This window comes from Panthera onca, chromosome E1 (genome assembly GCF_046562875.1).
Source record: "Panthera onca isolate mPanOnc1 chromosome E1, mPanOnc1 haplotype 2, whole genome shotgun sequence".
Classification (NCBI taxonomy): Eukaryota; Metazoa; Chordata; class Mammalia; order Carnivora; family Felidae; genus Panthera; species Panthera onca.
The window spans coordinates 21,282,382-21,308,254 of NC_138352.1; the positions used below are offsets into that span (position 1 = coordinate 21,282,382).

The window sequence follows — 25,873 nt, forward strand, 5'->3', positions numbered from 1 at the left end:
CAAGCTGCAAAACCGAGCACACCTTTATTTCACACCCACTGCAACCCAGCCAAGGCAGAGGAGAACCCTGTGCCACGGTCCCGATTCAAGATCCTCCTTTGCCCATTTGGTAGCTGGCTGGAAACCCGGCACATTTAAATGAAAATCACAGAAAAGGACCCGAGAAACTGACCCATCTTCCCCAAACAACAGACTTCTTCGTTTGTAAAATCAGCAGGTGCCGATGGAAGCACAATACAAACTTGACCATGGTGTCTGTTCGCACGGAAGACTATACTTAAATGCTTTCAGGTCTAAAAACCCAACTGTGAATGTCCAAGAGCCCGATTTTAATTTGACTGTTACCAGCCACCAAGAACTCGAAGAGGAAAGCAAGGGCACTGTGGAAACTACTCTTCCTGGAAATTCAGCCCCACAACCCGGGTGACAAGGGTCCAGGACACAGGAGAGACAGCAGTGCTGACCCGAGGGCCCCTCTGACGTGGAGAAATGCACCTGCTGAGTCTCTCCTGAGTCCATCCCACGGCTTCACGGTAACTTGGTCCTCCGGTCTCAAGCGACTATTCGGTTGTAATCTTTACAGTTCCAAGAATCGATTTTGGCTGAACCCAAGGGTAACATAATACCCATTTGTACTGCACCCATAATGTCCACAATACAGATGTTCTTGCGGTACGAAGGCCATTCTGTCGGTTGCATATGTATATACACAGATAGATGTTGGCTCCTATGGGAGACAAAGCTTTTCTCCTCTTTGGCAAGAGAACATCCACCCGGCGCCGCTGCTCTGGCTAGCTCTTTTTCCTATGTTCCCTCATGTGCGCAGCAATGGAACCAGCTATTTCTGCATTCTTCTTGTTCTGGCCAAAATAATCTAGAAACTGGCCATCTGGTCCAATCAAGTACATTATTATTGTATGATCCACCTGCAGAGAAAACGGTGGGGGAGGGAAAGGACAAAAAGATTACCAAAATAAGTCGCTTCTTTTTCTGATTAAATGCTGCAGATGAGAACTTCACATTAATGATTAAATAACCTCTGTAACACGTATCGTTTACAGAACGCGTCTAAGCCTATTTTCATAAATTCACGGTGACAAATATCTAAAATCGTTTGCATTCCAGCACTCTCCACAGACTACTGCCTTAGACATCAGCTAGAATTTGGGATTCTTCTGGTTCTGTCCATAACACACACATGCACTCGATCTCGGGAGAATCGACTTCCAAGAAATGGATGCTGCTTTTGGAAGAAACGGGTACCTCATTGCTCCCAAATGCTGCCTACCACACTGTATCAGAAGAACCCAGAAAAGTCACCACTACTGTAAGTGTATGATTTATACATTCTGGAATGCTATTTAGTCCTGATATTAGTGACTCACGTGGAAACGTGGAAATAAGGGTTTTTCTCCCCCAGGAAACTGGCATATACTCTGCCGAATGATCCTATCTGAGGCAGATCACCTGGGCCGTCCTCAGGAGACATACATGCTACCCCTCCGAGGAGTCGTCTTACAGTTATCTATTTTCCGAGCAAAGTTCTGAAAACATTCCTACCTCTAACCTAAGCTTGGATCAGTCATACAGTTTTTATTTATATGCCTGCACTTAATCCAACTTTAAATGAGCAGAAGGCTTGGCGCTTAAGGAGTCCTTGGAATTTATTGCAGGCTTGATTGCTATTTGGCAAGACAAAAAGAAAGACCGAAATGTGATCACACATACCGAACCGGAGACACCCCCAAATACACCCGCCACACATTATAGGTCTGTGAGGTTATTGCTTTTTTATATACACACATTTGTAAACACAGAGCAAATGGAAAGAGCCACTTGCCTGCGCACAGAAGGAAAGAATGTGCCCCAAGAGCTCAAACAGCTGGTGATTTCACGTGTCCTGGAATAATTCGCTGAAGGAGCAGGACGGGGGATCAGCGCTTCTCCGCATATCTGATACCGACTCAGAACTGGGTCTCCAGCTCACGCTTTACGCCTTCCTCTGTATCTATAGCTTCCGTTTTTCTGTTTCTTTTTGTACTCGATTCTCTCACTCCCTTAAAAAACTAAAATTCCAGGGGACTTATGTTATGAGTGTTCTTACTGGAAATTACTTTCTAGTACAGAACGAAAATACTGTTCTACCCGTATCTGTCAAACTTGTCAGTGGCCGTGTCTCAACGTCCAGCTGGCTTGTGGGCAGAGCGAGAGCTGTCGTATGTGTCTAACCCACAAGTTTAGAGTTCTAGTAGGTCCCAGGACAGATACAGGAAGCCAACGTTCACCGACAAGCTCTGTCACATGCCACTTCGTCCCGAGCCAGGGATCCCACTCCTCTAGAAATAATCCAACAGGCTGGAGAGGAAGTTATAGAACAGTAAGAGCCAGACCGAAGCTGAGAACCCAGGCCTGCCCGATTTCACAGTCCGCTTCTGCTGCCACCTTGCTGCACGATCTCTGCCAGCGTTCTGCGGAGCAGTGTGTATGCTTCACAGACACATGCATTTTTATGTTTTGCAAAGTAAATATATGCGCATAAAAATCGAAAAGAATATACGGTAAACTTCTACAGGGGAAGCCTGCCACTCCTTCCAGACTTCCAGGAGTCCCTCCCGTTCTCCTCCAAGGGAACCACTGCCACCAGATCCTTCTGGATTCTTCCAGAGAAAACTGTCCACATCTGTTAGCGAGTGTACATACCTGCCTACTTCTTTCTATACAGAAGCAACAACGTCCTGTAGGCGCTTTCTCATTTAACAAGGTGTTGGACACCGTTCTCCGCCAGTAAGTACAGGGTAGCTTTTAAAAAATGGTTGCCTGGTTCCTCCCTATGAACAACACTGTAGGGTACAGGTGTAGAAAAATCCCTCAAAGTAGAATCTCTAAGGTAAACAGTATTCCACTTTAAACGCTGACAGATACTGACAATTTTGGCTTCCGAAGAGGATCTCTCAGTTAAATTCCTATCATCTATGCACAGAAATGCCCATGGTTCCAAATTTCCTCCCAACAGCATATTCCCTTTTTCCCCAAATTAGATTTTGATAATACATTTCCAACTTTTGACCTTTGCTGATCTAACAGGTACAAAATAGCATTGCATTATACAATTCACACTCTTTCATTAGGAGTGGAACTGCACATCTTTTCTTGGGTTTGAAAGCCAGTTATGTTGTTTTTCAAAAATACTTCCTACTTAATACTTACATACGAATGTAATATTATATATATATATATATAATGTATGTATATATATATATACATATATGTATCAATAATATATATATATAGCTTCCAGTGGACCCTAAATGGTTGGCACACCCATTTCTTTAATTTTTTTTTTTTTAACATTTATTTATTTTTGAGAGACAGGGCATGGGCAGGGGAGGGGCAGAGAGAGAGAAGGAGACACAGAATCCAAAGCAGGCTCCGGGCTCTGAGCACACAGCCTGACGCAGGGCTCAAACTTATGAACTGTGAGATCTTGACCTGAGCCGAAGTCGGATGATTAACTGACTGAATCCCCCCAGGCGTCCCTGGCACATCCAATTCACATGTACTATCAGTCTGAAGATTCCACGGGCACTCAAAAGCCAGAAGCTTCCCCTTTGCTACCGCTGCTTGAGATTAAGAAAACCTGATTCCCTCACTCCCTGCGGGTCCTTAAATCTTGACTGAAGTTTCCCACACCATTTTGCGGACGAAAATCTGTGACCTCAAAGGACAGAAGTCATACCAATGAAAAACCTAACAAGCTGGAGAGTGCCTCCCCCTACTGGTTGATTTAGCAAAGAACTCATTGGTTCTTTTTCATTATTATTAACTCCAGTGGAGCTAACATACAGTTCCATTAGCTTCAAAGGCACAATTCACTGGTTCTGATCAAAAGGTCAAATTCTTAGGGCAGTAAACCAGTATTTCTCAAAATCGGGTCTAGGATGTATTCCAGAAGGTCCAAGAAGTCTCCATAAGACTTAGATATCTGCATTTTAATTTTTAAACTTAAAAAAGTAATACTCATATTCTGGATTATCTGCGTGACTATCTTAAAACTGAATACAAATCTCCGTGGCCAAATACGTGTCTATGTCTATGATCTCGCACACACCTGCTGTCACTCCTGGTTACAGGGCAGACAGCATGAAAATGATGTGTTCTTGCTGGGTCCCAGACCAAACAGTCAAGGAAGACGACACCAACATTTCAAAGTATTTTAAAGAACACACGAAGGGCAGTTGATTGTATAGTTGGGCATCCGACCCAAACCATGTTTTGGAGACAGGCTCCTATAATTAATCACTCCACCCGACCAATGTTACAGAGAAACCAGAGCATGACAGCTGAGGGGGAAGAACTGAACTAATACTAAATGGCAAGGCCAACTATTAATGGACAGGAAAAAGTGTCCCGTTTGAGAAGAAAACCGGGTGGGTGGGGTGGTGCTGATGCCCTTTGTTGGTGCTTCACTGTGAAAGCCCAGGTAAGAAGAGGGGCCGGGTGATGTGGACACCTAGGGCTCCGGGGGCAGTGCTGGAGAATGTATGAGCTGTGCAGGAATGAACGCATTTCTGGTCGCCATCATCAGAAAGCAAATAGTAAACACGTAATTGTGCATATAATTCATATTTGAATTGAATATAATTGAAGTATATAATTCATATAAAAATAAACCTGATGGAAAGTCTATCTTCTTATAGCTTTCAGTCTTTTCTCTTGATTTTCAGAACTCTTGCTCATTCCAAAAACGCAGTTCTCCATGGCCTAACACTGCTCCTTACACCTTTTCCCTGGGGACATAGAGAACCTAGACAATGGGTTTTATTATTTTATTATTATTATTTTTTTGGAGAGGGAGAGAGTACGAGTTGGAGACAGGGGCAGAGAGAATCTTAAGCAGGCTCCACGCTCAGCGCGGAGCCTGACGCTGGGCTCGATCCCACAACCCCGGGATCATGACCTGAGCCGAAATCAAGAGTCAGACGCTCAACCAAATGAGCCACCCAGGGCTCCTATATATATATTTTTTAATGTTTGTTTATTTTTGAAAGAGAGAGAGACAGAGCATGAGTGGGGGAGGAGCAGAGAGAGAGAGGGAGACACAGAATCTGAAGCAGGCTCCAGGCTCTGAGCTGTCAGCACAGAGCCCGACGTGGGGCTCGAACCCACGAACTGTGAGATCGTGACCTGAGCCGAAGTCGGATGCTTAACCGACTGAGCCACCCAGGTGCCCCAGGGCTCTTATATTTTTAAATTTAAATAAAGCTTTGTCCCCAAATGATGGGTTCTCTTTATTTCCAACATGGTATCCAAGTACCATGTTCTACTGAATCTAAAATACCACTCATCATATATTTTCCCATAATTTTCTGGGCCACTAAAAAGGAAAATGGGCAATTCAATTATAAGGACACTGAATATACATTAAATCAGCATCCTTAAAAAAATTATACTTCTATTATCCTTTCAAATATCCCTAATTCCTGAGGAATTTGTGATGATCTCAGCTTTTCTCTCATTTCTGCAGCCCACTGTCAGACCGGCACAAGCATGCGGTCTGAGCACCGGCCTGTGGGCGGCACTCGAGCGTCTACTTACGATGTAGTCCTCGTCCTCGTCCCTGGGGCCAGGACTGTAATACACCCTGTACGCTCTGGCCACTCGGTCGATCTCTTCTTTGGTGCCAGTCAAGCCAACCAGTTTGGGAGAAAATTCTAAATTAAAAAAAAAAAGAGAGAAACACAGTGAAAAATAAGAAGCGAGTGAAAGCACCCCCCATCCCCTGCCTTCAGAGTCTCTGCTGCTGCTTTCTCCCCGTGTGTCCTGGTCCCCCCCTCGTGACTCACGGGAACAGACACGCACACAGAACAAATGCAAACTCTCCCTTGTAATGAAGAAGTCACGTTCACCAAGACAGGCCACATTCTGAACCATCAAACACACCCTAACACATTTAAAAGGACAGAAACCATACGTGTGCTCTCAGATCACAGTGGAGTTGAACTCAAAGTCTGTAACAGAAAGATCGCTGGAAAATCCCAGGACACACAGGGACGAAACATACTTCTGAATAACACATGGGTCAAAGAAGAAATCTCAAGAGATATTTAAAAGTATTGTGAACTAAGTGAAAATGAAGACACAACTTATCGAAATGTGTGGGATGCAGCCAATGCAGTCCTTCGAGGGATATTTGTGGCACTGAATTTATACAGTGGAGAGGACCTAAAATCAGGAATCTAAACATCCCCCTAGGAAGCTAGGAAAAGAAGAGCAAATTAAATCCAAAGTGAGAAGAAAAGAACTGGAGCAGAAATCAATGAAACTGAAAAGAGGAAAAAAATCACTGAAACCCAAAGCTGGTTCCTTATCACATGGAAGTGAAATCCTTTCAAAGTCCTCTTGTAATGATCTGGAGGGAATATGTTCTAATCATTTAAATCACATTTCTTATTAATTTAGTTGTTTTTAAATACTCAGATACGGTTCTGAGACATGCTCAAGCTTAAAGATACTACCACGAATTAAGCATTACAGTGTTTTGTTGTATCCTGAAAAAGAGGTTTGCTTTTTGCTTCACAATTCACTCGACTCTGGTCCAGGGCTGTGTCTCATCTTCTAGCAAATAACCTCTCGGCATGTATTTACTGTTTGGTTTTTGGGATTTATGGAAGTGAGCTGGTGAAGTCACCAAACCACCACGGGGATGGAAGTACAACACTGGGCAGCAGTGCCTTCTTCCAAAGGCAGAGAGGAAAAAAGCCTGTTTTCATTTTTCGGACTAATCCAACCTAAATTGAAAATCTGTTCAGCTACTGAAAAAGCACGATGGCTTGTTTTTCTTTTCCACTCTGAGTAAACAGAAAGGTAAATGAAGTCTGAATTAGTTGTATATCCAAAACTTTTAAAAAATATTGCTGAAATTGCAATAATTTTCTAAATATGAACTTAAAAATGTAAAAAAAATTATTAAGTTTCTTTATTAATTTTGAGAGCAAGTGAGTGAGCACACAAGCAGGGGAGGGGCAGAGAGAAGGAGAGACAGAATCCCAAGCAGGCTCCGCACCATCAGTGCAGAGCTGGATGCGGGGCCCAAACTCATGCACTGTGGGATCATGACCTGAGCCGAGATTAAGAGTCGGACGCTTAACCCACTGCACCACCCAAGTGCCCCAAACTTAAATATTTTCAAATCCGCCCACCCCATCCAGTGCAACTGGTCAAGATGACCATCTCTGCATGTATGTGCTGGTGGAGAATATTACCGCAAGGGTTTTGCATTTCAGTTACAGGAACTCAGATGCCTACTTATCGGGAGATATTTACGATTTGGTTAATTTATGGTTAAAAAGAAAATAGCCGCCAATGTAACACACACTTCCATCAGAGATCGTTTATCACCCCATGAGTTATACCTGCTTTTTACTGCTTTTGGAATAAACTATGCCATTGTTCAAATTTCTGCCTAACCTGCAAACAGTGAACACAAATTCACCTTGAATATCTAATAAAAGCTCTAAAACTTTAAGAAAACATAAGCCTTTGTAACCTTGGGCTGGACAAAGATTTCTTACACATGAAACTAAAAGAAGGGTCTCTAATTGTCTCTAAACCAATAAAGTGCTCTTCAAACCACACCAAGTGTGGGGAGACGGGCAGGAGCCAGAGCTCTCATGCACGGCTGCTGGGAATGTGAAAACGTACAACCACTTTGGAATACTATCAGTTTCTTAAAAAGATGAACACACAGCCACCACACGATCCAGCAGTCAGGCGTTTACCAGGGAAATGAAAAGTATGTGTCTGTACAGAGGCTTGTACATGAATGGTCTTGGCAGCTGTCTCTCTCTGTAAATAGCTCCAAACTGAAAGTGACTCCAGTGTCCATCATTGGAATATTACTCAGAAGATAAAAAAGAGTCAACTGATAACATGCTAAATCATGGACGGGTCTCAAAATAATTATGCGGAAAGAAGCCACTAAAAACAAAAGAGTACACTAAATAATTCTGTGGACACAGACTTCTAGGAAATGGAAACTAATCTATGTTGACAGACAGCAGATCTGGGGATGGGACAGGGGCAAGGGCACAAGGGGTGACAGGTATATTCATTTTTTGGTGGTGGTGATGGTGTCACAAGTCCAGACATGACAAAAGAGAACTGTGCACTTTGAATATGTACATGTTATCATATGTCAATTGTATCTCAATAAATACGTTAAATGACAAGATACAGCAGGTCCTTCACAAAACACACTTTTAAAAAAACCTCAAAGCTTTAGATGATACACATTGCAAGGGGTCATAGAACAAAATTAAATGTAGAAGTACTCATGAGCTCCTCTGGCCTAAATCAATTTCACCATAATGAGACTTAAAATTCCAATTCCTGACTTTTGAGTGCCCATGTTCCTGTGACTCCTATAACAACAAAACAGATTCTTATTCCCGCCATGTTTTCAGCTGAAGAAACTTGGATCCTAAGAGATTACGCAACTTGCCCAAGCTCCTAAGAACGTAGGCGTTCATCCTTAATTCTACCGGCACTTGGTCCTGAGAATTGCTTTCTCTTAGGTTTTAACCTGCATGTGATGTTTCAACTGAGATTCTTCTATGAAAAGTTATAAATGTGCTTCTCATACTAAATGTTCTGGATTTATAAAGTATACGGTAGGAGTTCACACTGTGCTCACATCTCATAATGTCGCTAATCTTGGGGCACCTGGGTGGCTCAGTCAGTTAAGCGTCCAACTTGGCTCAGGTCATGATCTCACAGTTTGTGAGTTTGAGCCCCGTGTCGGGCCCTGTGCCGACAGCTTGGAGCCTGCTTCGGATTCTCTGTCTCCCTCTCTCTGCCTCTCCCCAGCTCGCTCACTCTCTAAAAATAAGCAAACTTAAAAAAAAAAAAAAAATAATGTCGTGAATCTCCCAATGTCCATACTCCCAGGATGTACATCTGTCCTATTACAGAGAGAATGAGGTACAGAGGCAGAAGGAGAAGCAATGTGTTCTGCCTCTCAACTCAAGATTCTGTTAACTTAGTTGATATCTGAGGCCAAGTGCGGTCCTTCCTGTGACAAAATACAGAGAGCTGTGCATCAGGAATTGAGAAACTTGTTTCTTATTTGCTTATTCACGGTCACAACTGAGCCTCACCTTTTTTATTCACCTGTAAACCTGACGACGACACCATCTGTCCTCCCGTGTCCACAAGGCACGTAAGGTCGAATGAATCTATCTTTCAAGAACTCTAAGAGCTGCACAAATGTAAAGCATTATTAATAGGACCTACCTTTCACATACTTGGCGATGGCTTCTTTGGTGTCCCTCTCTGGGTCGATAGTGATGAAAAGCGGAGTTAAATTTGGCAGAGTTGGAATTCCATCTGAAAGAATATTCCCACTGGTCAGTACTCACGCTCCGGGGGAAAAGATGAACGCTGGCAGTTACAGCAGAGAGAGCGGGAAGTGCTACAGCGAGGGTTAGGGAAACACAGGGACACCTAAGCGTGGAGGAGAGGACGGGGAAGGGATGGGACGGCCTGCGAGCAGGTCCCCAGAGTATCTGCGGTGGGATCAGATAAGAATCCTACTGAGCACCTTCACCGGTGCACACGCGTTACCGGGGTCCCGTCACGTGGGCATCTCGTGTTCTGATCCAACGCGATGTTTGCGGTTTTCCCCCCACCACACCTCAAGGGCAAGGTGAACTATTAGTGAGGACTGAATCCCCGGAAACAATCCGGTTTAAGGATGGAGGCCTGCCTCCTGTCTGGGCCTAACCAGTGCGGCCGACGGCACATCACAGACCACGCCGCCGTCTTGCTAGTCTGTCACGGGGACGACGACAGTGTCAGTGACGGATGTCTACAATCAAGGGACATTAAGCAGTGCTAAAGGAGACCAGACCTCACTCACATTTTTAAGCAATTTAACATTTGGCATCAGAACAAGCTCCCTCTGGTAGAGAATATGGTCGTGGGGATCAAAGCAGCAAATGAGCCTGATGCTGAAATTTTATATTCTCAGAAAGCAAATAATTACAACACCTTGCCCAACGGAAATCCGAGGACGTGAAACTACGGAAAAGTGGTTTTTACAGTTAGCGGTGGCTTACCTATCTCATCCACGACTTGAATCATTTTTTCTAGTTCTTCTGGACAGATATCAGGGCAATGAGTGAAACCAAAATAAATCAGGACCCACTGACCCAGGTAGTCTTGGTCAGTGACGGGCTCTCCAGTATGAGTCGTGAGGGAAAACGGGCCCCCGAGGAGAGGCTTTCCCAAGCTCCGCTGCCGCTCCTTCTCTAGCTCTTAAAGAGATACAAACACTCACGTTAAACAAGTCAATCTAACCACAGGTACTGAAATGCCTGATGTACGGTCAGTACTGTACTAATGACTGTGGGGGCACAAAATGTGCTAAACAGTCTGTTTTCTAGAAACTTAAAAAATATTTCAAGAAAAACAATCCTATGACAATGCAACAAAACCAAATTGAATGGAATGGTATGTAGAGAGGACTCTAAGAAAGTGGTAAAGTTATTTCTTCTTCTTTTGGAATAGTTCAGTCCTGTCATCAGGTGTGGCCGTGGTGGGGGAGGGGCCACAGGGGCCCAGAGTGGACTGTCTGAGCCCAAGTGGGGCAGGGGGGTGGCTTGGCACCAGGAGTCTTAACCTGAGTGTCCCAAGGGCATCTGAATGGGGTGGGGACAGCAGTGATGGGACCTCAGTTCTATACAGGGGATTAGTAACAAGTAAGTAAATTAAAGATAAGCGTTATACGTGGCAAGAGGTAGAAAGATGGGGAGAAAAAACGCAAATGCAGTCTGTAGTACTGTGCAGAAACTGGAGGTGCCAGGGTCAACTTGTGGCTGCAAGATGCGTTCACACAGAAGCAAACGTAGATGTAACCACATCTGTCCACTGAGAGGACCCTGCAGTGGACACAACCCAGCAGCAACGAGCCCTGGGTTCTAAGTATCATCCTCCACTAAAAGCGAACAGGGCTTTTTGGAGACATGGCGGGTGTCAGGGCCATGGCAGAGAAGTACAAGACGAGCCTGGAACATCCTGTCACGTCAGACCGAAGGAAGAACTCAAAGAACACTGGAGACGTGTCCCAAGGAACAAGAGCTGCTCAGGCTGCCAGGGACCAACAGGGGACAGTGGAGCATCAAAATAAAGAGAATATGGGTTACGATTCATTAAATACGTAGGAGAGCACGAGTCCAGACGGATATAAATAAACGGAGACTTTGATGCGGACTGGGATGAACATTTAAGTGTGTAAATGCACACCACGAAATATATACTAATTACATTTTCGGGACAGAAGCCTGACAGACACACCCTCAACCTGAGCACTATCAGTAACGGGACCAAAGGAGGCCCTGTGCCACCAGACTAGACGCAACGAGAATGGAGCACGAGTTCTGTGACATTCCTGCCGAAGGAACGTGACCCGAATCTGATCACGAGGAAACCAGACAAACCCAAACTAAGGGACACTACTGGCCTGTAATCGTCACAGTTTTCAAGGTCATCCAAGTCTCGTAAAGATGGAGAAACTGCTACAGACTGAAGGAGCCTAAAGAGACAAGTAGGTACAAGGCCTGGTTCTGAGCTGAACTCCTGCTACCAAGAAGGCCAAGTTGCAAAACTTGAATGAGGCCTGAAGACTGAATGGTAGTGAACATGTCAATGTTCATTTTCCGATTTTGGTGGCTGTATCATGATTAAATTGGAGAACGTACCTGCCTGTCTGTAAAAAAGTACACAATGGAGTAGAGATGATGATGCATGTCAGCAAACACTCTCAAATGGTTTAGAAATACTTGAATTTTTTAAAGTTTATTTATTGAGAGAAAGAGAGAGCAGGGGAGAGGTACAGAGAGAAAAAGGGAGAGAGAGAGACAGAGAGAGAGAGGGAGAGAGAGAGAGAGAGGGAGGGAGGGAGAGAGAGAGAGAGAGAGAGAGAGAGAAACCCAAGCAGGCTCCACACTGTCAGCGCACAGCCCAACACGGGGCTCGAACTCGCAAACTGTGAGATCACGACTTGAGCCGAAACCCAGACACTTAACCGACTGAGCCACCCATGTGCCTCTGGAGATACTTTAAATATCGTTTCACAATAGGGTTTTTAATAAAACAAATATTATCACAGATGAAATTCCAAACTAGAGTCAAAAGCTTGCTTATTCTAGAATGGTCTCTGCCACTACTTTTCCTGGCTTGTTTTGTTTCTTTGTGAAACTAAAGGAGCTTAATTTCTTACTAGAATATGAAAATCCCATCAATAAAATACTGGTTGTTACACAAAACAAACAGGTCTGTATATCAATATGGGCCTTCTACTGCTAAGATTCTAGAAGCCTATGAATTCTCCCAGATCTAAACATATCCTTTGTATCACGGCTTCAAAACAGACTCTGAAGAACCAGAACAGATTTAAGTGATATTTTATCTTTTTATTATTTTTTTAACGTTTATTTATTTTTGAGACAGAGAGAGACAGAGCATGAACGGGGGAGGGTCTGAGAGAGAGAGGGAGACACAGAATCTGAAACAGGCTCCAGGCTCTGAGCTGTCAGCACAGAGCCTGACGCGGGGCTCAAACTCACAGACCGCGAGATCATGACCCGAGCTGAAGTCGGCCGCTTAACTGACTGAGCCACCCACGTGCCCCGTGTTTTATTTTAAAGTTTGACTAGAAACTTTTAAACCAAATCTTAAAAGCCTGGAGTAGTGACTAAAATATAAAGTTCTCGTAGCCAATTTCTGGACATTTCAAGTGCTAAGCCAGAGCAGTTCCTGGCACTCCCTGACCAGATTCTCCCTATTTCTCTCCATCATCCAAGGTCAGCCTGTGGCCCTTCCCTCTGCTGATACTTGGTGGTCTGTAGGAGGGGCTGGCCCTTCAGAGGCTGGGGAGAACCTCTTCTAGTGAAATCCTTCTGTGTCTGCTTCCCTGTCACAAGCACCTCGATGGCTGGAATGCATCTAAGTCATCCTTGGGAACCCTCTGGGCGTCATACCACCCACGCTCCCATCTGTTCACAATTAAGTCTTCATATTGTTACACAGTAGCATCTGAATACAGATAAAAACACAATGAGAAACCAGGTGAATTCCAAATCCAGTTTGGAATTCAGTGAACAGTACTGAACCAATCTTAATTTCTTAGTTTTGATAAATGACCCATGGTTATATAATTTGTTAACAATAGGGAAAGCTAGGTGAAAGGTACATAGTAACTCTCTTGTGTCATCTTTATAACCATTCTGTTCATCTAAGATTATTTCAAGATAGGAGTGCCTGGGTGGCTCAGTCTGTTAAAGCATCTGACTTCAGCTCAGGGCATGATCTTGCAATTCGTGGGTTCGAGCCCCGCGTCGGGCTCCGTGCTGACAGCTCGGAGCCTGGAGCCTGCTTCGGATTCTGCGTCTCCCTCTCTCTCTGCCCCTCCCCTGCTCACACACTCTCTCTCAAAAATAAAAAAACACTAAAAACTTTTATTGCAAGATAAAAAGTTTAAGAACAAAATAAAAGATGCTAAAAATAAAAAAAAGAAAGGTTTTATTCAGAGCTGAGCAGAGGATATCTACTTACTCTCTGTCTTTTCTTTCTTGAAGTACTTCATTCCAGCCAATAAGGCTCCACCAATAGCAAATGTGAATGCTAAAGACTTCCAGGAAACAGGCTACTGGGGCAGAGATTTTACAAACAAAAATACTAGTCAGATGCAAACATGCAATCGTCCTACATTTATTACTATGGTAGTTTTTAACATACATAAACACACATCTTGATCTTCTTCAACATGTAGAATGTTTCGTGTTGCTCTGGGATGAGAAAATACTGGGGCGCCTGGGTGGCTCAGTCAGTTAAGTGTCTGACTTTGGCTCAGGTCATGATCTCACCGTTTGTGAGTTCGAGCCAGCCCCGCATTGGGCTCTGTGCTGACAGCTCGGGGCCTGGAGTCTGCTTCGGATTCTGTGTCTCCCTCTCTCTCTCTCTCTGCTCCTCCCCCATGCAAGCTCTGTCTCTCAAAAAAAATACTTGACAGTATCTGTGGATGCAATTCCATCCGGGCTCCCAACACAATTACAGAGGCATTCCTTTTCAAGAAGAAATTCCCTAAGTCCATTTCCTTTCATGTGAAAGAGGACCTGAAGCTCAAGTACCAGGACTGTTAACACGTGTGACCTTGACCATAGTGGCTGATTTCAAATCCAGTTAATTATGTGTTTGTGCTGATATGGAAAATATAAATAAACCAAATAACAATTTGGGAGGTCACTCTAACTCTGGCTTCCAGAAGTAACAAAGTCAAAGTAGAAGAGATCTAAAAATGGAGCTTCTTGCAAATTGCATCAAGTTAATTCTTTGTACTCTTTTTCAGGTCCCAAGGTAAGTAAGATGTCCACTACCTTGGTCTAATTCATTACCCTTCTCCCCCCAGCTTCTAAAACCCACTTCTCTTAACCATCACTAGTGGGGAGCGGCTCTCAGGTTTTTCCAGATCAGAACTAGAACCTGAGCGAAATCAAAGAGGGCATACCCAGCACGCAACTACGACCCACATTTTGCTCAATTTCAACGTACACATCGAACATCTAAAGCGGCGTTCAAGTGACAGGAATTAACATGCTTGGATTCCTCACTCCTGGTCAGTTCAAGGTTGAGACCTTCAAGAACACCCCGAACTCATTTTGGGGGCAGGGGGCACAAGAGCGCACTACAATCCAAACCCGAGAATCCAACCGCGGGGAGGCGTCGGTTCTCTCTTCCGCGCTGGGACCTCCCGCAAACCGAGGGGGTCGCGGGATGAGAGTCTGTGACCCCGTAAGGCTGAGCCGAGGACCCTTCCAGGCCCGGCCGAGTGGTTTCCGAGATTGCGACCAAGTGGGATGGGGAGGTCGCGGGCCGGCGTGGAGACGCGACGGACAGAGGGAGGGCTCCGGCTGTGCACTCACCCCGGGCTTGGAGGGCCGCGTGGGGTCTCTGCGGCCCTTCGGCTCGGGACCCGACGACCCCGGTGGAGGTGGCGTCGCCGTGCAGAGGGGCCGGTCTCCCCGGCAGCTGCGTGCGAGCTCCGAGGTCCGTCGCGCCTCCTCTCGCAGCGCGCAGAGCTGCCTCATCCAGGCTCCGGCGGTCCCGTCCGCCGGGGCCCAGACCCCGAGTCCGTGGGGCAGGAGACGCCAAAGTCGGCTCCCCGGAAGCCGCATAGCGGACCCCGGTATCCGTAAGAAGCCCGCCATGGACCTAGGAGACCGCGCCTCCTCTAGCCCGCCCCCCAACTTCCGGCGCCGGCTCCACTTCCTCCGGAAGTCGCAGGGGGCCGCTCTTTCCGCTCCGCTCGTTGGTGGCGGGGTTGCCGAGCCGGTAGCCCGGGAGGACTTGGCCGCGGACCCGCCGCGCGGTAGGTGGTTCCTTGCGGTTGGAGGCGGGTCCGGCCGGGGCTGGGCGGGGGCTTCGCGGCGCGGGCGGGCGGCCGACCGACCGGGGGTGGGAGGCTGCGGCGGCGTCCGGGCCGCGCGGCGGGGGCGTGGCGGCAGTCACCGCCCGCAGAGCCCCGGTCCTCCTGGACGCCGGCGGGGAGCCGCTGGGCTCTGACTGCGCTGCGCCCCCAGTGTGGAGGCGGACCTGTCGGGGTAATTGGGGCGGCCGCGGTGGGGTAGGAGTGCCGGGCGCCCGCAGTCGTCCCCTCGCCGCGATGTCACCTCTCTGGGAGCCACGGCTCTGGCTCAGCCCGCTGGGCCCCGGCGTCCCAGGGTGCTCTCGCCGACGCCCCTCCCCGCCTCGGTTCCCGGGTTCAGCCTGGCGGGTGAGGCCCTCACCTGGGACCCCCTGCCTTGGGGGGCAGCCCGCGTTCACGGCACGGAGCATCCCTGCGCCTCCCATGCTCGCGGAGGTACAGCTTGCGCGCGCGCACACACACACACCCTCACACCCTCTTCGCCTTCTTAATCTCTTCGCGTCTGCACTCTTGACGCCTCCCCACCCACTGGATTGGCAAAACACTGGAAAATGCCCAATTCTCTTCCTTAACTTCAGGTCACACTCCCGCGTGGCCTTTGTCAGCGAGCTTCCAGTGAGCAGAAGCAGCTCGTGTCCCAGTGATTGGGGGACTGGGGCAGGCTGTGTCCTCGAGCCCGCACCACTGGCCCAGGACGGTCAAGTTGGAGCCCGGTGATGCCTGAGTTTCTTGCTTCTGGAGTCGAACTGGGATTTTCTGGAAGTTCCGCTCCAAGTACATGGTGCACTTAAGATCATTTTCAAAGTAAAATTTTCTGTTCTGAGATTGCCCTTGGGTAACTTTTTTTTTTTTTTTTAATCGTCTTATTTCTGTGTATTTGTTTGCCCAAGGAGTTTTCCCACAAATTGCCAAAAAGATTCAGTAACAGCTTTCTAACTCAGGCAAGGAGCACACAAAATTATTGTTTATCTTTTTTAATTGCTCCTTTGTATGTTAAGTATGTCGATCATATAGCTTAAAATTCAGTGTTATTTTTAGCTGGTCTGTTAAATTGTGTTTGCCAAAGTGATTCCTTCAATAGCTTTATTCTTAGTTTGTTTACCAAAGCATTTTTTACAACTGTTTTTTTTAAGTAAAAAAAATTATTTATTTTTATTATTTATTTTTGAGAGAGACAGCATGAGCAGGGGAGGGGCAGAGAGAGAGAGGGAGCCAGAGACTCCGAAGCAGGCTCTGTGCTGACAGTAGCGGTTTGGCGGGGGCTCAAACTCACGAGCTGTGAGATCATGACCTGAGCCAAAGTCGACACTCAACCGACTGAGCCACCTAGGGGCCCCTACAACTATTTCTTATTACATTTATAATATTAAATAAAATACTCATTTGTAAAACCATTCTTGACTCAAAGTAGGTGTTTTAAAAATACATGTGGGATGAATTGCTCATCACACTTCTAAACCTGATTTTATGGACCCGTGAAACTCTAGTGTTAAAAGATCCCTAAGAAGTTTTCTGGTGTAAACCTGTCGCTTTTATTACGACTTTTAAACCATGGAGATCAGCAAATGAGTTTTCCCCTTTCAGTTAGATACTGTTTTTGAAGGAGACGGGACCTAGATAATATCATCTAACGTTTGTTCTATCAGTAGCCACCAGGCTGATCAGATTTTGTGCTTGACCTAACGTTAGGCTGTCTTGACTAGGACAGGACTAGCCTGACTTTGTGTGGCTCCCTGTCATTGACTCTAAGTCTAAAGTTCTCTTTTGGCCAGCAAAAGAGCGGACACAGGATTAAAGTGAGAGATGGCTAATATCTGGGAAAAGATAAGAGCCCCGAACAAAGGTCTTCCCCATTTTTATTAGGATCAGAAGGCTTATAAATGTGGTGATGGACGTGCACAAAGGGACAATGAATCTGTGAATGTTAACTTGTGGACGTGAGGGAAAGGGGGTCTTAAGGATATTTGGGGTTGGGGGTTTGGGTTAATACAAAACAAAATCCAGGCGCTGGGAAGTCGGGAGGAAGGTTGTTTACAACAGACAGGAGGCAGGACCTCTGTTTATCTTAGCTAGCCTAGGGGATGAGACAGGTAGGAGGAATAACCTCAGGGTTGACAAGGCACCTTTTCTTTTGTTAACCGTCTATGCTCCAGGCTGCTTTGCCTGCAGCATGGGGTCCATTGTCCAATTTACCTAACCTGGCCCTATCCCCCTGTGAAAGCAGCTTCTGCCATAGGACTGAACTGGGGTGCTTCCACCTTGATATCTAATCTTGTTTATTTCATATACCGGTGTACTGGGCACCTTTGCACCGTTTCTATTTCAGGACTTTGCCCCTCCCTCTCTATTCTGGGGGCTCTGCACCCCCTCTCTATTTTGGGGTGCCTTTGCACCTCCCTAGTCCTGGCACCTTTGTGCCTCCTTATCCTCGGGGTGCCAATTTGGTTTACCCAAACTCAGGTTTGAGTGTTTTAATGGCTTTGTATTTCTTTAAGCATTGTTAACCCATTGGCGTAAGCCCGGGGGTGGGGGGGGGGTTCCTAAGCTCATCCCCCATAGCTCCCAGCACTGTAACTTGTTCACTTCATCTCAGGTCCAGATTCCTGCCCCATGTGCCTAGCCACAAACCTTTCCAGCCTCAGCTTTTCTGTTACTGTAATATTTAGCACAATTAAATGCTCAGACTGCTCACCCTCGCCCCCGCCCCCCCCCCCCCCCCCCCCCGCCTTTTCTTTCCACAGCCACCCATCCCATGGGCTCTGCATATAAAAACTTTGCTGACTCCACCTGCCTTCTTCCCTAAGATGCTTCTGGCTTAGCCTCTGAGTGTCTCTATCACAGTGGTTCCCCTTGCCAGTCTCTCCTTATTAATACTTGGACTTCTTTGCCCACTGCTTTGGTTTCCTTTGACAATAGCGTAGGGCCGTCTTCATGCGCAAGTTCATCATAGATGCTTGAGGGAACTTCGACCTGGAGCTTCACCCTTCTGCCGGTCTTATTACTGAAGTTTTATTCGTATCATCTTGTAGCAAGTTTCCAGAAAATAAGCATCTCTGAGATATTTCTTCCTGATTTTTAAAAATTTTTTAATGCTTATTTATTTTTGAGAGAGAGAGAGAGAGAGAGAGAGAGCGTGTGCATGCACAAGCGGAGGAGGGGCAGAGAGAGAGAGGGAGACACAGAATCCAAAGCAGGCTCTAGGCTCTGAGCTGTCAGCACAGAGCCCGACGCGGGGCTTGAACTCAAGAACTGTGAGATCATGACCTGAGCCCAAGTCGGATGCTTAACGAACTGAGCCACCCAGGTGTCCCTAGAGTTCTACAAATGATGAGCCTACCTTGACACATCATAATTAGTGTTTATAGTTTGCATTAGGATTCAGTCTTGGTGTTGTATATTCCCTGGATTTTGACAAATAAATAATGACAGGTATTCTCTGATATGGTAGCATACAGAATAGCTTCACTGCCCTAAAATCTTCTGTGCTCCACCTGTTCATCCCTCTTTCCCCTTTGACCCCTGGCAACCACTGATCTCGTTACTGTCTCCATGGTCCTGCTTTCCCAGAATGTCATATCTTTGGAGTCCTATGGTATGTAGCCCTTTCACATTGGCGTCTTCCTCTCTCTTTTTCTTTCTTTCTTTTTTTTTTTTTTTTTTTAATTTTTAACGTTTATTCAGTTTTGAGAGACAGAGCACGAGTGGGGAAGGGGCAGAGAGAGAGGGAGACACAGAATCTGCACAGGCTCCAGGCTCCGAGCTGTCAGCACAGGGCCTGGCGCGGGGCTTGAACCCATGGACTGTGAGATCATGACCTGAGCCAAAGTCAGATGCTTAACTGACTGAGCCACCAGGTGCCCGTTTCTTCCTGTTCTTAAAAATCATTCATGCCTAAGGAGGTTTTCACAAAATGCTGCCTGTGTATCATGCACCATGACTATTGGAAGGAGTTTTTGTAGGAATTTACTAATAAAGTTTTTGAAAACCTGGTAGAGTTTTCTACCGTATTCTGATCTATAAAAAGCTGCAGTAGTTTGGTTATTTTGAGGTTCACTAGGCAGATGTATTTCCTGATAGATAATTAAAAAATAGCGTGCAGTACTTTGTGATTTACAAGGTGGATTGCCGTGCATTATAAGTGAGTTGAATCTCACAAGTGCTGATGAGGGTTATCTCGCTCCGGGAAAAACTGGGCCTACAGTTCACTTCCAGGTCTTCAGTTCCAGACCCTTCAGCAGCCATCCTGCTGCCCGGTAACTAAAACGTCGGTAATGTCACATATAGTGGTGTGCAGTCCAGACTTTGAGAACAAAGTCCCACTTGAAACTTGGGATTTTCCTTTCTTTTCAAGAGCACATTATTTCCTTAGGTCTTCTAATCCGTCTAGACTTGATCTTCTCTACAAATCCTCTCAAAAAACCTTACAGACATTTAGAAACACGCAGAAAAGTAGAGAGAGTAAACCTCCCGTGCCCATTACTCACTTCAGCGGTTACCCTGTACTCACCCACTTCTGTGTGTATCTGGCGGAGGACGGAGGCCATGGAGGCCACTCTGAAACACTTTCATGCCTTTGGTGTGTTTAGTAATTCCTAGTTTCCCTACCGGAGGCGTGTGAGCTTTTTATCTCTCTGTCCACCAGGAGCAGTCTTTCTGAGCTCCAGGCATCTTGTAGGGCCAGACTGTAAAAGACGTTGAATTAGTTTCTTGGGTCAGTCCCTGCCCACTCGGGGTTCTTCTTTTTGACCCGCCTTACTCACCTCTGACCCTAATATTCCTTCCCTGCATGTGGCCTGGCCCCTACCCCCTGCTTCATGCCTTTCTCCTAACAGATTGCAGTAGCAATTTTCATTTCTGTTTTTCAAAATAATTTCTTTATTTCATAAAATGGTATTTCCCTGTCTTTAGCCTTGTTTTCTTTTCTTTTTTCTTTTAAATTTTTTTTAACGTTTTATTTATTTTTGAGACAGAGAGAGACAGAGCATGAATGGGGGAGGGGCAGAGAGAGAGGGAGACACAGAATCGGAAGCAGGCTCCAGTCTCTGAGCCATCAGCCCAGAGCCCGACGCGGGGCTCGAACTCACGGACCGCGAGATCATGACCTGAGCTGAAGTCGGCCGCTTAACCGACTAAGCCACCCAGGCGCCCCTCTTTTCTTTTTTTTTAAGCAGACTTCACGCCCAGCGCAGAGCCCAGTGCGGGGCTCGAACTCATGGCCCTGAGATCAAGACCTGAGCTGGGATCAAGAGTCGGATGCTTAGCCGACTGAGCCACCCAGGCGCCCCAGCCTTGTTTTTAAAAGCTCTACGTCTTTGACATTACACGTCTCCTTTCTACCTCAGAACATGCTACTGTTTCCAAGTGTGTGGCCCCTGCTGCTTCTCTGCACACTGCTTAATTTTCATTAAGAGGTTGGCAAATCTTAGTTTGCCCTTGAGTCTCTCTAAACTGTATTCCAGTGGAAGGTGTATCTGATGGGACCTTAGAGCCAGTTCCGTTTGGCTTTACTGAGAGGAGAATTTAATGGCTGATAGAACGAAACGATCAAGCAGGGACAGGTGGGTCCAGGCATTCAACTAATGTTTCCAGGAACTTGACTTCTTTCCATCATTCCGGTCTGCTCCCATCTGGGTTGGGTTTCTTCTCAGGTCGCCTTCCCCAGCAGCTCCAGTCTTCGCCGTCAGCTTCGCACCATAGTTCTGGTAGTTGGGCTGGTAACTCCAGCAACAGTCCCGCACGCAGCTGGTGCTGGCTAACTCGGCCTGGGTCACGTGCTTGCCCCTGACCTACCAGAGGGACGCTTCCACAGCCAGCAAGGGAAGGCCACACCACGTGTGCTGAGAGTGAGGATTTGTGTAGATGTCTAAAGAGACGGGCGTGCTGTTAACCACAAGAACAGGAAATGAATACTGGGTAGGCAGGCAAAAATGATAGCTGTCTCTGGAGAAGATCAAATTAATTGGGACTAAAAGCTCCCTCTAGGAGATCCACCATACCAGTCATCACCTGAAAACTTCTGAGCGTAAACACAAAAACAAAGAGGCTTTTCTGGCAACGGAGAACAGCATTCCCAGAAATCGTTTTCTCTGAAGCTTTGGTAATAACGCTCCAGGGATACCTTTACTCACTTACCTTCTGGTTGGATTCTTCCGTTAATCCGTACTTGGAGTCACAAATATTTGAAACCTAGTATGACTACAGATTGTCATCAGATTTGGAGGAGTTGTAGATTTTTTGTATCTGAGTTCTTCACCTTTCAAATGAGATGATCTGACTCACCCCCCACACATACTGACTGCCTTGCTATCTACTGGGATTTTCAGATGAGGACTGCAGGAAGCAATGAGCATGTGAGAAGAAAAAAAAAGTGTAAGGACACCAAGCCAGTTTTCAGGATTGCCATCTTTCTAGTGCTGCTTTGCCTGTGTTAGGGCTAGAGTTGCACCAACCAGAATAAGGAAGAAAGTAGCGGAAGCTCCCATTGGGTGGGTCAGGTAGAATCGTGTCCTTCATGAGCACCAGTTCCGGAATAAAGGCCCTTCGTCCGCAAGCCACATTGAAGTCCCGCCCTTTTGCCGACTGCGGAGGGTCCCCTTCACATCTGACAGCAGCGATCTGTCGACTAAGACTTCACCTATTGTAGATGGTTCAAAGGACCCAGTAGCCATAGTGGGACCAGGAGTCTGAAAGTAATTTTAGAAATTCCAAATGGATTTGTTGTTTTAGAAACAACTAGGCCTTAATAAACTTAGATATCACAGCGCAGTTTATTACTGCAGACTTAGAATGAGAATAGTCAATAAGAATAAGAATAGACTTAGGACCATAGCCTTTGATTTACAAAAAAAAAAAAAAATTAATGTTTACTTTTGAGACACACACACACACACACACACACACACACACACACACACAGAGTGTGAGCGGGGGAGGGGCAGAGAGAGAGGAGACACAGAATCCAAAGCAGGCAGGCGCCAGGCTCCAGAGCACAGAGTGGGGCTTGAGCTCACGGACTGTGAAAACATGACCTGAGCTGAATTTGGACGCTTAACTGACTGAGTCCCCCAGGCGCCTCTGATTTTTATTTTAATTTTTAGTGTTCTTGGCTCTTTTAAGGTGTTACAAATGATTCTAAATTTAGGTTATAAACAATCTAATAAAATCATAGCTTTTCAGGTCTAAACCCCTTGTTGGCTAGTGAGGGAGGGCACAGATCACATGTAAGAAGAAAAGATTATGTAGTTCCCATTTTGGTTGTGGGGCCAGGCTACTTAATCGTCAGGTTGAAAACTGGTTCAGATTAGAATCCAACTATTGAAGAACCAGGAGCGTTTTCTCAGAAATGGAGATAGTCACATCAATATTACAGTTTTTGTGCTGGATTTTGTTTGTTTAAAATGATTCCTCTCATACCTTTATTTCCTCTCCCTGTTATTCCAGGTGTAAAATACGAGAAAGTTATTTCAAGTGGTGTGGCCACCAAAGAAAAGATTCAGCCTGACACAAAAATAACCTAGAGGGGGAATCTAACATATCGAGTGCAATGAATGAGTGTAATATACAACTTTCTGAAAAAAAGAGTTCTGGCATTTTGGTTTTTTTTTTTTTTTTTTTTTTTTAACGTTTATTTGTTTTTGAGACAGAGAGAGACAGAGCATGAACGGGGGAGGGGCAGAGAGAGAGGGAGACACAGAATCGGAAACAGGCTCCAGGCTCTGAGCCGTCAGCCCAGAGCCCGACGCGGGGCTCGAACTCACGGACCGTGAGATCGTGACCTGAGCTGAAGTCGGACGCTTAACCGACTGAGCCACCCGGGCGCCCCGAGTTCTGGCATTTTGATAGAATTATTTTGGTTTTTGTGGAAGAAAGTACTGTGCGTGTGTCTGTGTGTAAAATGACACATTCTGTCGGATGTGAATCTGACTTGCCTGGAATTAGAATGCCTGTTCATGATAGGATAATACCCTTCTGTTAACTGTTACTCTTAGTGAAGAATAGAGATGATCATGTATTTTACGATGAGGGAAAGGAACCGTGTCAAAGACGGTTAGTTTGGACCCAAGACCGTTTGACTCTAAGACCCCTGCACTTTTCTCTCTGCCATGCTGCCCGGCAGGTTAACTCTTAACGTTCACTTCACCATTCTCTTCAGCCCATTCAGAAGACTAAGATGTTTATAACGCGGATATCTTTTTTACTTTATTTTGTTTTATTTGTTTGTTTTAGAAAGCCGTGTGGAGGTTATGGATGATAAGCCCGGTCCTGGACCTCTGAGTGAGACTTCAGAATTTCTCTTCTCTTTTGGAGTTATAGCAGATATTCAGTATGCTGACTTAGAAGATGGCTATAATTTCCAAGGAAACAGACGGCGTTACTACAGACACAGTCTGCTCCACTTACAAGGTGCTATCGAGCACTGGAATACAGAAGGCAGCCCGCCCCGCTGTGTACTTCAGCTTGGAGACATCATTGACGGATATAACGCGCAGTATAAAGCCTCTGAAAAGTCGCTGGAACTTGTTATGAACACATTCCAGATGCTTAAAGTTCCCGTTCATCATACATGGGGGAACCACGAGTTCTATAACTTCAGCAGAAACTACTTAACAAATTCTAAACTTAACACAAAGTTTCTGGAAGACCAGATTGTGCACCATCCCGAGACCGTGCCTTCAGAGAACTACTATGCTTATCATTTTGTACCGTTCCCTCAATTCCGGTTCATTTTACTGGATGCTTACGACTTGAGCGTCTTAGGCGTGGATCAGTCCTCTGCAAAATACCAGCAGTGTCTGAAGATACTGAAGGGTCACAATCCAAACTCGGAATTGAATAGTCCTCAAGGTGAATTATTCCTTTGAGCTGAGAATCTAATACATTGTCTTTAAATTCTTCAGCCACCTTTTATTCAGCAGGAAGATGGACGGTTAAGGTAAAAGTATACCGTCGCCGTCGTTCGGGGTCAGGATTTCTCACAAGCCCCATGGCACGTGCATTGGTTGCAGTCAGTTGAAGATGCGTTTCACGGATGTCTGAATGTCTCTTCTGGGCCAGGCCCTTTTTCTAGGGCTAGCTAGTCAGAGCCATAAGCCATGCTGACAGCATCCCCTTTCTTTTTAGTGGATTGAGTGGAGGAAACGAGAGACACGGTGGGCGGGACCGGGAATAAATGAAACAAATGAAATTACTTCCATGGTGATAGATCCTACCGAGAAAATCACATAGGGTGTTAAAGAAAAGGATCGCGTACTGTTTTAGCTTCAGTGGTCAGAGATGGCCTCTCCAGAGAGAAAAACATGGAAGCGGAAACCTGGACGGTTGGAAGGAGTCGTCCTTGGGAAGCACGGGGTGGGCAGAGTGTTGGGGACGGAGCGGGGGACAGATGGGAAGGTGCCCGGCAGAGGGAGCCTTGGGCATCAGGACACAGGAAGAGGCCAGTGAGGGAAGCAGAGGAGCATGTGCAGCGCGCCTCATCCGTACTTTGCCCTGTGCCTCGTGGCTCCCCGTTTTTTTTAAAAAAATTTTTTTTTTAACGTTTATTTATTTTTGAGACAGAGAGAGACAGAGCATGAACAGGGAGGGTCAGAGAGAGGGAGACACAGAATCTGAAATAGGCTCCAGGCTCTGAACTGTCAGCACAGAGCCCGACGCGGGGCTCGAACTCACGGACCGGAGATCATGACCCGAGCCAAAGTCGGCCACCCAACCGACTGAGCCACCCAGGCGCCCCTCGTGGCTCCCCGTTTTAAGTCAGCCGCTGCCCAACATTCCTCAGGAAAGGTGCAAGTGTCCCCACGTTAGCCGAGTTCGAGTGCCCAAATGAGGGGGAAACTGGCCGTTGATGGGTCTAACGTACCTCATTCATTTCAGGACTGTCTGAGCCCCAGTTTGTCCAGTTCAATGGAGGATTCAGCCAAGAGCAGCTGAACTGGTTGAATGAAGTCCTCACCTTCTCGGACACAAACCAGGAAAAGGTGGTGATTGTGAGTAAGTATTTCAGTTCCTCGATTGCACCAGCGTCGTGGAGGAGGGGAGAGTTAGGTCGAAAGTGCACTGGTAGTATTTCGGTTGTGATGTCCTCTTGCTGTGAAATGAATGCTTCCATTTTTTTCGCCCCCCGAGAACCTGAGTATAAGATTGACGTTTACAGCCGAGCCAGGAAAGAACTGTAAAATAACAAAAACATGTTGCCACATGTTAGTGCCTGGGAGTCGGCCTTTTAGGTTTCAAAGTAGAATTTCAGCACGGGGGATCAGTTTACGTAGCACAGTTGACTCTTGAACGACGTAGGGGATGGGGTGCCGCCCCCTGCACAGTCGAAAATCCACGTGTAACTTGTGACTCCCTAGAAGCTTAAACTACACGTGGCCTCCTGTTGTCTGGGAGCCTTAC

General features: G+C 46.2%; 2 protein-coding genes across 5 annotated transcripts in view; one reads left to right on the top strand and one right to left on the bottom strand.

Annotated features, from left to right (window-relative positions):
- Positions 1 to 15,263, bottom strand: SCO1 (synthesis of cytochrome C oxidase 1). 2 transcript variants are annotated; one of them, XM_060647276.3, is made up of 6 exons: positions 14,979 to 15,263; positions 13,612 to 13,702; positions 10,209 to 10,313; positions 9,292 to 9,384; positions 5,596 to 5,711; positions 1 to 926 (listed from the first exon to the last, which is right to left on the bottom strand). In XM_060647276.3, the coding sequence occupies exons 1-6, from the start codon at positions 15,261 to 15,263 to the stop codon at positions 792 to 794; spliced, it is 825 nt and encodes a 274-aa protein (XP_060503259.2). In that variant the 3' UTR covers positions 1 to 791. The 2 variants fall into 2 exon arrangements, with proteins under 2 accessions (XP_060503259.2, XP_060503258.2); XM_060647275.3 differs by having other exon boundaries at positions 10,116 to 10,313.
- Positions 15,262 to 25,873, top strand: part of ADPRM (ADP-ribose/CDP-alcohol diphosphatase, manganese dependent) — a 16,218-nt gene continuing 5,606 nt past the window's right edge. Inside the window, exons 1-4 of one of the 3 annotated variants that reach the window (XM_078437741.2) lie at positions 15,349 to 15,424; positions 16,060 to 16,285; positions 23,708 to 24,325; positions 25,352 to 25,468. In XM_078437741.2, coding sequence (XP_078293867.1) covers positions 23,725 to 24,325; positions 25,352 to 25,468 — 718 coding nt within the window. In that variant the 5' untranslated portion in view covers positions 15,349 to 15,424; positions 16,060 to 16,285; positions 23,708 to 23,724. Of the gene's footprint in view, positions 15,425 to 16,059; positions 16,286 to 23,707; positions 24,326 to 25,351; positions 25,469 to 25,873 lie in introns of all 3 variants that reach the window. The other 2 variants (XM_078437742.2, XM_060647270.3) reach the window with 2 other exon arrangements.